Raw genomic sequence first — 12,194 nt, 5'->3', positions numbered from 1 at the left:
TTTACAAATGCATTATAAAGCATTAATATGTGGTTTTAACCATGAAAAAAAAAGTGACTCATGCAATACTTGCTAAAAAGTGTTTTACGTCACATGTTATAAATGCCTAATTAATACACTTACTCATATTTGTATTAATCTAAAACATAAAATGCTTTGATTCATGATTTATGTCACAATGCAGCAAAATAATAATAATAATATTTTAGTGGGATTGAAAAGAGGGATTGTGTCATTTTACTAGAGTATGCTTTATATCAATTCACTTGTGTTGTCATGTTGATGTCAAAAGAATGGTGTTACTCCGAGTGGTGTCCCGACTAGTTACCTAAAGTCTTCTGCAAAACACTTTTCAGGTCTTCATGCTCATTTACAGGATATATAACAATAATAAAGCCTGATGACCATTAAGCCATTCTGAATGTTAATTTACAGGTTTCTAATGTTGGCAACTACTTAAAGGAATAGTTCAACCAAAAATGAAAATTCTCTCATTATTCACTTACTCTGATGCCATCCCAGATGTGTATGACTGTCTTTCTTCAGCAGAACACAAATGAAGATTTTTAGAAGAAGATAGAGCTCTATCAGGTCCTTATAATGCAAGTAAACGGGTGCCAGTATTTTGACAGACCAAAAGTCACATATAGGCAGCATAAAAGTAATCCAGACGACTCCAGTCGATCAATGAATGTCTTCTGAAGTAAATCGATAGGTTTATGTAAGAAACAAGTCGATGACTGAAATGTTATTAACTTTAAATCAGTGCTTACTTCAGGGCTCTGATGCACTCTCACGTGACTTTTGTTCTTCTGTTGTAAATAAGAGCCGCTTCCAGATTCTAGCGTGAACCGTTTTTAAAAGTACATTTTTCCTTTCTATTCCTTTAATAAATGCTTCACATTTGTCTCTTTTATGTTAATTTACATTTCCATAGGTTACTAATAGTGAGTGTGTTATTAAGTGTTATTATGCATTTATTACAATTAAGGAAAAATGCTCACTATCTGACAAGTCATCCATTTTATGTATGCTGTTTTAACTGCATATCAATGATTTATAATGCATTTGTAAATTAATGATTAGTCATTAATTAACCATTTATAAACCCTTAACAAGGGGAACATGAATGTGAAATGTTATCGTTAATAGACCAATGCTATATTTGTGTCTGGAGAAAGCATTTTGACATTACTCAAATCACCTTTAAACATATTTATATATATACCATGTGTGCTTCTGAGGTATAATCAATCGTTATGAGTAGACAGAGTCTTACCTTCAGCACAGAGCCCTTGGACACTGACTCCTCTGGCCCCTAGAAAATTCAAACAAGCCTCCACATTCTCAATCTGGAAGACAAAAACAAAGAGATCAGTCATTCAGCAACTCACCAGCACATGCTCATGTCAAAGAGGATGTGGGAGCGGGTCGTGATGTCAGAGAGTGAGCTATTGAAGCTCATACACATTCATAACAGTTTTCAAAGTTCAACAAAGCCTTTGACATTAAGTGTGGCAGTTTCTTCGGAGAAAGGGCGCCTTCAGTAGTAACATATTTGAGTATGTATGACGGTTCAACTCGTGTCTGTGCGGCTGACAAGCGCATGCCAACATTCTGCAGGGACGCATCCACGGCTTAGTGCCCACAAAGGCTCTATTGTCGCCGCTAGTCAGACAGTGTCATGACGCCTGTCTAACCTTTGTGGGTCGGACCCGGAGTGTGACACTGGGATGGCAGTGTGTCACACCTACACACATATGCTGACAGACGAAGCAAGCATGAGTGAGGTGCCGTCGAGAGCAGTAACAATGCAACAATTGAATGGAAGTGTCGTAATATCCTAGAGCCTCCACAAACACACACAAGTGGATCATGAGACATGCATGGCTCACATATTTTGCATTGACATAGGGCAGAACTTTGGAGAAGACTCTTACAACAGGGTCAAGGCTTGTCAATGGGCCAGACCGCACTGTATTATGATGTGAAGAGCACAGTACTAGAAATGTATTGTGCTGTGTACTGGGCCTGTGGACACAGCAGACTTGAGACAAACAATTGACTCAGCTCAGTTATGAGACTCTGAGGGATTGCCCCTGTGCATAATTGTATTAATGCTGCGTATAATGGACAGTCTCATAAGGAAACTGTCACTCTACAGACGTTCATGTCAAAAAAACTAAAAGTCTCCTGTGGCTGTTTTAACATAGTTTCAGAGCATTCTGTAAAATCTCACTTATATTCAAACGTAATTTCGAAGGATTCCATCAAGGCAACTATATAAATTGTAAAGTATTTATACAGCGTATCACGTTGTAGTATTTGTTGCATTGTCATTTTATGCTGATTTTAATCAAATAAATGTATTACTGTATTTTTTTTTTCACTGTAAACTGGTTGAATATACTGTATTATAAATTATAATCTCATGAGAATCATAAGAAAAAATAATGACAATTACATATTGCAATAAATAAACGAATGTAAAATGTGGCAATATGGGCATTCTACGAGAATACAAGATGCAAGAATTGGGGTGGGTTGGGGGGCTTGCTTAAATGTCATGAAAAATAATTACACAATGGGAAATATCTTACATTTCCTAATTTGGCACTTTCACTTTCTTTAAGCAAAATCTTAAATAAATCTCATTTATAAAATGTATGAATCAAATTATTAAAATGTTTTAATTATTAATAAATATTAATAAATGTATTAATGTGTATTAATACAATTAAAATGCATTCATGTTTCTGAATAAAATAAATAAATTACATAAATGTAATATAATTTCAAAGTAAGCAAATCTACATGAAAATTATAACTATCAAACTACTGTATTACAGTAATTAGCATCTTCTAAGAATTAGGAATGCACTGATACCACTTTTTCTCTTCCGAACCGATATCGGAAATCTCAGTATCGGCCGATCCCGATCCAATACAAGTGTTGTTTTTTGCATAATCAGTTTAGAATATATTTACATTATTGTGTGGAACTAATTGGGTGTGCTCTTTAATATGTACATATCTATATTTATATATTTAACTTTTAAACCCTCACACTTTTATTTTGACATTCTGAACTCTCCAGGACGTCCTGTAAGTGTCTGTTTGTAGGCAAGTTCACAGTAGTTTAATTTCTATTCAGATTCTGGTCAAATGCACCCCTAGTGCCATTCTAAATGCATATTATAAGTGAACCAGACTATTGAGTATCTACATCTGAGATGTTGTTCATGAGTAGAGCTCACATATTGCGCATCGCGCGAAGGCTAAAAATAGCCGCGAGTGTTTGTGTACACAGAGCACATTCACTGACGTGCTGGAGCTGTGCGTGTATTTACTTCTTAAACATAGCCTTATGTGATAATGCACAACTTCAAGTGGCCTTGAATAAAATGCACGTGTCATATTAATTACTTTAATGGTGTTTTAATGGTTCTTTTATGTAATTTTTGAGCTTGATAGTAACGAACATGACTAACACACAGTATCGGATTTGGATTGGGCTCATCGGACCGATACCCAATCCGTATAAAAATGTCAGTATCGGAGCCGATAACAATCCAGGTATCAGATCAGTGCATCCCTAACAAGAATGACCATTGATAATAATGATAACTACAAAAAATACAAAATAAACCATTATGGTAATAAAATATTTGGAGGAAATATGTTTATCTCTAATGTAGTCTATGATTTATTTTACAGTTAAACATAATAATAATCCTCCTCCTACTACTACTACTACTAATAATAATATTAATAATATATGAATAGTATTATTATTGTTGTTGTTGTTAAAAATAGCATTTCTTTCTTTTATTTTTGGGGTAAAATTTGACAAAGCATTATTTAATTATAAATCTGTGTATTCAAATGCATAAACAGAAATTCATCCATATGTATGTAGCTTTCCTCAAGCAGTCTAAGGATCACTAAACTATCAGAATGTATTTCTGGAAATGATTGTCCTTGTTATTGGCATTATTTTCTGTAATGCTGCAGTTTTTCAGCAAAGGCCAACTGGACTATAATTTAGGCCAGTACCCACAGCTGTCCTGGTGTAGCTGGATTTACAGCATTCCACACAACTATATCCATCCAGTCTCCTTTGACCTCAGTACCTTCAGTGCCCATTGTGTGAGGCTTGAAGCCAAGAAAGCCTTCACACAAACACACACACACACACACACACACACACACACACACACACACACACACACACACACACACACACACACACACACACGTAGTGTTTCCATGTTTTAGGGGACTTTCCATAGACATAATGGTTTTTATACTGTACAAACTTTATTTTCTATCCCCTAAACCTAACCCTACCCCTAAACCTAACCCTCACAGAAAACTTTCTGCATTTTTACATTTTCAAAAAACATAATTTAGTATGATTTATAAGCTGTTTTCCTCATGGGGACTGACAAAATGTCCCCCACAAGGTCAAAAATTTCGGGTTTTACTATCCTTATGGGGACATTTGGTCCCCACAGAGTGATAAATACACGCTCACACACACACACACACACACACACACACACACACACACACACACAAAAACAAGACCACTTACTAACACACACATACAGAAAAAGGCAGAGCATGGGAAAATAACATGCAAATGTTAATACAGCCCATTTCAACAGCATCTTGTTTCTCTTCATCCATACATCTGCCCAGACAGCCTTAAAGTAGCCTATTTCACATATGAAACACATCCCACACACAGCCACATATGCAATGAGCTTAATGCACTTTAAACGTTTGATTATCTTTTCCCATAAACTTTTTTTAATGGAAGCAAAGTGCAGAACATGTGTGGCACACCAGAGAAAGAATTGGTTTTCACTGCAGTCTCATTAAGACAAGTGGGCACTCGTACACATGGGCACCCGATGGCATGTTCCGACCAAATACTGATTCAGACATTCTTAACACAGATGAGACCCACTTAACAACTTCTTGCTGGCCTGGCATTTAAACCGCATCATTTAACATTTTTCTAGGGTGTTTATGATATATGAAACCCTGTAACGTCCCTGCAATGAACTGCACGTTTGTTTTCGACACCAAAAGTGTAAATGGATGCATTGATTGACAGGTGTGGGACAGCAATGTGTGTTTATTTTCTAAAGTAAGGGTGGGGTTACACTCTGGGTCCCAGAGCAGAAGCGAGGAGATCATCAAGTTTGGGTTTGTGTTACAGATATAACCCCATAATTAGCTTTGGAAATTCCATCTTCATTTAATAACGATTCCGTCAGCCACTCACTTTGTTTATTTTCAGTCTGTGTCTTGGTCTACATCGATGCACACAAATATAAACTGTGATTTTATACACTAATAGCAAGCAGAGCCCTCTGCAGCTTTTGACGCCGAACTGCCATTTCGCAAGTGGTTTTTTTCATACCATGTGGGATTTTAATGACTCTGCGGGAAAGTCAGATCATCTATTTTTCCGACATAAACTGACATTTTCCAGCACCAGATATGTCATTAAAAGCAATCAGGGAGGAGAATGTTTTGACAAGGTATATTTTCACAATATAATATCAAGAAATGTATAATCCAGCACTTTTCAAGGATGCAAACGGGATGGAAAATACCCACAAGTCTGCTGCACGTCGCTTGTTCGAAATGGCCATGGCAAGCTGCTAAAGTTTACTGTCACTGTGAGTGGCAATTGCCATTAATCTAATCATGTTTAATCTATGCAGCACGCTTATCAGAGTGAGGCTTTATTGCAGAGTAAATGTTTTCACTTGGGTCCGGATGTGTGGATCCAGATGCTGAGGGGCCCAGCTAGTGGCACAGGGCCCGGCTCAAAGCGTATGAGATAACCGCAGGGTAAACTCCGGCATTGGAAAGTGTTGCTGCTTTAACACTAGTGTCAAATACAAATGGTCTCTCACCTAAATGATATGGCTCTCATTTAAATCAATAAGAGCCAAGAAAACACACAGACACTGCATTATCTTTGTTACATTCTTTTTTTTTTTCTTCTTCTTCAGAGACAGCTGCAGGCGTTTTGTGCAATTTCGATTGCTCTGGTAGTTGGGAGCAGATTCACATGAATTTGATGAGCTGTTTATTGGTAAATCAACCAAAAAACTAACCCAAAAAAAAAACAAATGTAATTTAAAAGTGGACCATATAATTGTCATTATGTGTAATCAAAATAATGAGATACTAAGTAAAAACAAGGAAATAAAGCCTTTTATTTTCTCTTTTTTACCTTGTGCTTCCAGTTTTCCATGGTGGATTATTCATTTTGTCAGTAGTATTACATCATATAACCAAGACATTAAGTGGAAGTCAATCTGCACTGTTAATTAAATTATTTAAATGTAGGCTACAAAACTTGCATAAAATAAGATTCTGAGTGGACATAAGATACTACATTAAAATAAGCCAAAATAGAGGGATAATAATAACAAAAACTATAATAATAATAATGCTTTTCCAAACATTTTGTTATTTTGACAGATTATTAATATTTTATTATTATTATTATCATCGATAATCATATGAAATCACAAAAGAATTCTAACACACTACTCTTACTATTGCTGCAGTACATGTACATGTATATTGTGCAGAATATTGTTACGAATGAGGCAGCGAGGAGAGAGGATCTAAATGCAGGTTTCTTTATTTCGCAAAATCAAAACAAACACAAAGGAAAAACCCTCAATGGGGAAATAAACATAAACAGAGAACTAGGGCAAGGAACACAGACCAGGCTTGAACTACATTCAACGAACGACAAGGAGTGAACAAAAAGCAGGGCTTAAATAACCAGGGAGTGATGACTGAATTAGACACAGGTGAGAACAATGAACAAAATGGCAGTGGTGATGACAGGTGGATTCTGAGAAGTGTAGTACATTTAACAATGACAAGTGAAACCCAGGGCAGACAACAAGGGAATCGTGACATAGCCCCCCCTCAAAGGAGCAGCTTCCAGACGCTCCTCAGAGAAAAAAATTAATGAAAAAAAAAAATCGTCCAAGGAGTGGGGGGGGGGGTGAGCAAACAGACAGACCAGAGGAGCACAAGGGGCAAACAGACAGACCAAGGGAGTACAAGGGGAAAACAGGCAGTCCAAGGGGCACAAAGGGCAGACAGGCAGTCCAAGGAGGCACAGGGAGCAGACAGGCAGTCCAAGGAGGCACAGGGAGCAGACAGGAAGTCCAAGGGGGCACAAAGGGTAAGGACAGGTTCAGGTGGTCTGGGAGCTGGCCACCGGGCAAGGATAGGTTCAGGAGGCCTGGGAGCTGGCCACAGGGCAAGGACAGGTTTGGGGAACCTGGGAGGAGGCCACAGGACGGGAGCAGGGTCAGGGGGCCTGGGAGGAGGCCACAGGTCAGGGGCCGGGTCAGGAGGCCTGGGAGGAGGCCCTAGAGGCGGTGACCTGGACGGCTCGGGAGGCAGAGCCATAGGAGGCTCTGGAAGCGGAGCCATAGGGGGCTCGGGAGGCGGAGCTGTAGGAGGCCCTAGAGGCGGTGACCTGGAAGGCTCAGGACACGGAGCCGTAGGAGGCTCGGGAGGCGGAGCCGTAGGGGGCTCGGGAGTCTCTGGAGGCGGAGCCGTAGGAGGCTCTGGAGGCTCTGGAGGCTCGGGAGGCGGAGCCGTAGGAGGCTCTTGAGGCTCGGGAGGCGGAGCCGTAGGAGGCTCTAGAGGCAGAGCCGAAGGAGGCTCGGGAGGCTCTGGGAGCAGAGCCGTAGAAGGCTCGGGAGACTTGAGAGGCGGACCCCTGGAAGGCTCGAGAGGCTTGAGAGGCGGAGCCCTGGAAGGCTCGAGAGGCTTGAGAGGCGGAGCCCTGGGAGGCTCGAGAAGCTCGGAAGGCGGAGCTCTGGAAAGCTCGGAAGGCGGAGCTCTGGAAAGCTCGGGGGGTACTGGCTCTTGGACGGTCAAGGCTACAGGCGCTGGCTCAGGGACATCGGAGGCTACAGGCGCTGGCTCACTGACATCGGAGGCTACAGGCGCTGGCTCACTGACATCGGAGGCTACAGGCGCTGGCTCACTGACATCGGGGGCTACAGGCGCTGGTTCACTGACCTTCGGGGCTGCAGGCATTGGCTGGTTGGCCATGGTTAGCGGAGGCTGGAGAGCAGAGGCCTTTCTTCTCCTCCTCCTCCGGGCGGATGAAGTTAGCAGCGCTGGTTCATTGACCACGGCAGGCGTGGGGGTTGGCTCACTCACTGTGGCTGGAGAGGAAAGCCCAGAGGCGGGAGCTGGGATCTGGAGAGGTGGTTCCCCGGCAGCAAACTCCTCCAAGTTGAGTCCCAAATACTCCCGCCAGGTGCAGTCTCCGGTCTCCGGGAGTTCCCACCACCGGTGTTTGGGAACACCGAACCGGTACGCCACCTTCAGAGTGTGGTCATCCCAGCCGGTGCAACTGGCCACGTTGGTGAAAAAGTAGGAGAACTCCCGGACAGTCAAGTCCGCCTGTGTCAGCTCCACGAGGAACCCTGCTAGATCCATAGTTGGTCGTTCATTCTGTTACGAATGAGGCAGCGAGGAGAGAGGATCTAAATGCAGGTTTCTTTATTTCGCAAAATCAAAACAAACACAAAGGAAAAACCCTCAATGGGGAAATAAACATAAACAGAGAACTAGGGCAAGGAACACAGACCAGGCTTGAACTACATTCAACGAACGACAAGGAGTGAACAAAAAGCAGGGCTTAAATAACCAGGGAGTGATGACTGAATTAGACACAGGTGAGAACAATGAACAAAATGGCAGTGGTGATGACAGGTGGATTCTGGGAAGTGTAGTACATTTAACAATGACAAGTGAAACCCAGGGCAGACAACAAGGGAATCGTGACAAATATGCAGACTTGATGTATTCACAGAATACCCAGATATTTCTAATGAAATACTGAGTGGAAATAACAAGATACTACATCAAAATAAGTCTAAATACAGAGATACTACTACTACTACTGCTACTACTACTACTACTACTACTACTAATAATAATAATAATAATAATAATAATAATAATAATGTGTGGCAGGGCGGAGGGCAGGGCGGGGTCATGATTTTACACACCCAGTCCCTTATCGGGCTAATCAAGCCTCAGAGACAGATAAAGGCCGACTGCGGACGATGATGCGGGAGAGAGAGATAGTTTAGTCTTTTGTTTCAGTTTTATATTAAATTGTTATTTATATTATTAAGCCGGTTCTCACCTCTTCCTTTCCAGTGAACTACGTTATACTGGTGCAGAAATCCAGGAAGGAGGAGGGAAACGCCCTAGTAGAGTTATCGCCACTACCGTCCACCCCAACGGAGTAGCCGCGGCCATCTGCCAGGGGCCGAGGAGCCTGGCCACCTGGAAGCGGAGGATGGCCGCCGACTGCGAGGGGAGAAGGGTCTCCTAACCAGCCGCTGAAACGCGGCAGGGTCTGACACCGCCGACCGCGAGCGGGGAGGGGCTCGCTGCTGACCAGCTGGAGCGGGAGAACCGCTGCCAGGGGCGGGGAAGACCCCTTCTGTTCCCCAAGAACGTGGCGGGGCTTTCTGTCCGCCAGGGGGTGGAGAAATGGCTCTGATCTGCCCGGAGATGCGCGGCTGTAAAGGGTGGAGGAGTGGCATAGGAACAAGCTACGCCGTATCGGAGAACTGGCGAGTAAGTGTTTTTTTTTCATCTCTCTCTCCTCTCTCTCTCTCACTGCCACTCCACATTGGCCTTTTCCTTCTCGTTTAAATTTTACAATGTTTTTTTTTTTTTTGGGGGGTTCTACACTGTTACAGGAAGTACCCCCCATTTTTATTATTTCTGTTTCCCTCCCCTTGTCCCCTCCCTCATCCAGGTGGACTGGGATGACCTGCCAGCAGACGGGGCTTCGGCACGCCCTCCCCCAGGGAAGGGGGGGGGGGTTTGTACGTCATGCCGGGGGCTCCCCTGCCTGAGAGAACGAGGGAGGAATGTGGCAGGGTGGAGGGCGGGGCCGGGTCGTGATTCTACACACCCGGTCCTTTATCAGGCTAATCAAGCCTCCGAGAGGGATAAAGGTCGACTGCGGAGGATGGTTCGGGAGAGAGAGATAGTTTACGGACATGTCCGTCATGTGTGTGTTGTTGTCGTTTGTTTCAGTTTTATATTAAACTATTATTTATATTATCAAGCCGGTTCTTCCCTCCTCCTTTCCATTGAACTACGTTATATAATGCTATTCCAAACATTTAGTTATTTGACAGAATTATTTTTCTATTTTATTCTATATAAAGGTAGTATCTTCAAATACTAATGTTTAAAAAACACCTTTAAAATGTTTAATAATAATGAATAATTTTATTGTTCGTTTTAATTCATACAAGCAAGAAATGAAGACGCAATCATTCTGCTCTAATAGTGTAAAAGTAATTCTCAGCAAGTCTCTTTAATAGAACCACAACCCAGTCCCAACTTCAGAGTTCCATTCTCTGCGCCCAGTGGGCATTTAGACAAACAACCATAGCAGAACTATGATGATGCCAGCCAATGATGGCAGCTGTTAACTTCCTGCGCCTTCTTTTGTCTAATTTGCAACGAAATAAATCAGGCTGTAGTCGTTGCCCTGCGTGAGACTGGTGGTTGTACGGCACCAGTGGCTGGCCTGTCTGTAAGGTGCTATAAAGTGCCTGCACTCCCCATACATCTGAAATGCTGGCTGAGAATGCCAAGAGTCTGTACTACAGGTCTACCATTTAGTACACTGTATGAAAGGTCAAATACTTGCAATTCTTTAGAAGCTCGCAACAAGAATACTTGAGATCAGAGCAAGTTTTGCCATATCTTTTCTCCCTCCTCATGCTGACAGACAAGAATAATGACTAATGGGCTATGTTCAGACTATGCTCACTTTACTTTTCTGAGCTTGCTTTTCCACTGCAGTTTAGTGCCACCTCAATGTGGGTGGGATTATAGGCTGATGGTCATAGTTGTGCCTCCTCTACCGTCATGAGATCATCTAAAACTTGACACAAACATTACTGACAATAAACAATAACACAACTGCTAGCTGTTAGCTACTAGCTCATTGTGCTGCATAAAGTAGTTGTTGAATGGTGATTTTACACAAGTGTAACAGATAAATTGGTCTGGATGTTTTAGAAGCAAGCTTTCCAGTAGGTGGTCAACTAAATAAATTGAAGCTTTGAAGCAGAATATAGAGTTAACATAACAAAATGTACCATCCACCATCGTGGTCTCCAACAACGCCGTGGCCGAGATCAGGGCACTCCCCCTCCCATTGATCGCTGGTATTTTGCCATAGCTATCGTCCATTTGGTCAAACCACTTCCACTTTCTTCTGTTTGAACCACTCCGGCTGTTGTGGTCCTTGATGGTTCTGTAGTCACTTTTAATTTATTTTTTACTTTTCCCTACACTGTTGGTAGGTCCAGTGGTCGCTGTGTGCTGAGACCAACAGCTGAGACACTACCTGAAAGACTTTTTTGTTTCACGTCATTTTGTTTGTCGCTAATGAGAGGAACATCTGCACCTCATTTATTGACCACGGCGTGGTTTTGCGCACAGCCATTTTTTTTTACAATGTTCTGTGTCGCAAATCCAGTGACGTTGGTAGTGACAATTCTCTGTGACCAATCAGTGATTTGCAGGGTTTTGACGTCACATTTAGTTTCGGATCAGCTCGCTTGGAACCTTGACCAAGGTGGTACTAAAAAAGTACCAGGTACCAGGTACCATCCACAGTGGAAAACCCCCAAAAAGTGAGCAGAGTAGAGTCGAGATGGGCTATACCGTGCAGTGGAAAAATCCACTAGTGTTGTGCATACTATATACTGCACAGCATCAGTATGTTGTTGTTTTATCAATTATTTTATGCTCTTTCAAATTGCCATTTAAAACTGAGAGCTGCTGTGATATTTCATAGACTTTACTCCATTAGTTTCCTCTGTGTGGTATTATTAAGCTTCTTATTGTTGGTGAGCAGAATTTGAATGAAGCATAGAAAAGTCTTTAAGTGAGATACAATCAGAGGCTTAGACACTCTGATTTTCACTCTGGGAGAGCAGATATTTGGAGCACCATTAATGAATTGCAAGCATTTTACCTTTCATCAGAAGTCTATCTGCTACGTCTACAAGTTGAGGTGGACAGGTCACCACTAATGTCAAACGTTGCACGTCACAAAACAAATGTAAATGTCA

General features: G+C 42.1%; 1 protein-coding gene across 1 annotated transcript in view; it reads right to left on the bottom strand.

Annotated features, from left to right (window-relative positions):
- Window positions 1-12,194, bottom strand: part of nav3 (neuron navigator 3) — a 194,946-nt gene that overhangs the window by 112,530 nt on the left and 70,222 nt on the right. Inside the window, exon 4 of the mRNA XM_052120471.1 lies at window positions 1,280-1,352. Within this exon, the coding sequence (XP_051976431.1) occupies window positions 1,280-1,352 (73 nt within the window). The remainder of the gene's footprint in view (window positions 1-1,279; window positions 1,353-12,194) is intronic.

The sequence above is a fragment of the Xyrauchen texanus genome, chromosome 47, assembly GCF_025860055.1.
Source record: "Xyrauchen texanus isolate HMW12.3.18 chromosome 47, RBS_HiC_50CHRs, whole genome shotgun sequence".
Taxonomy (NCBI): Eukaryota; Metazoa; Chordata; class Actinopteri; order Cypriniformes; family Catostomidae; genus Xyrauchen; species Xyrauchen texanus.
Note: the sequence above shows the minus strand (reverse complement) of the source record. Positions and strands in the feature narration are given on the sequence as shown.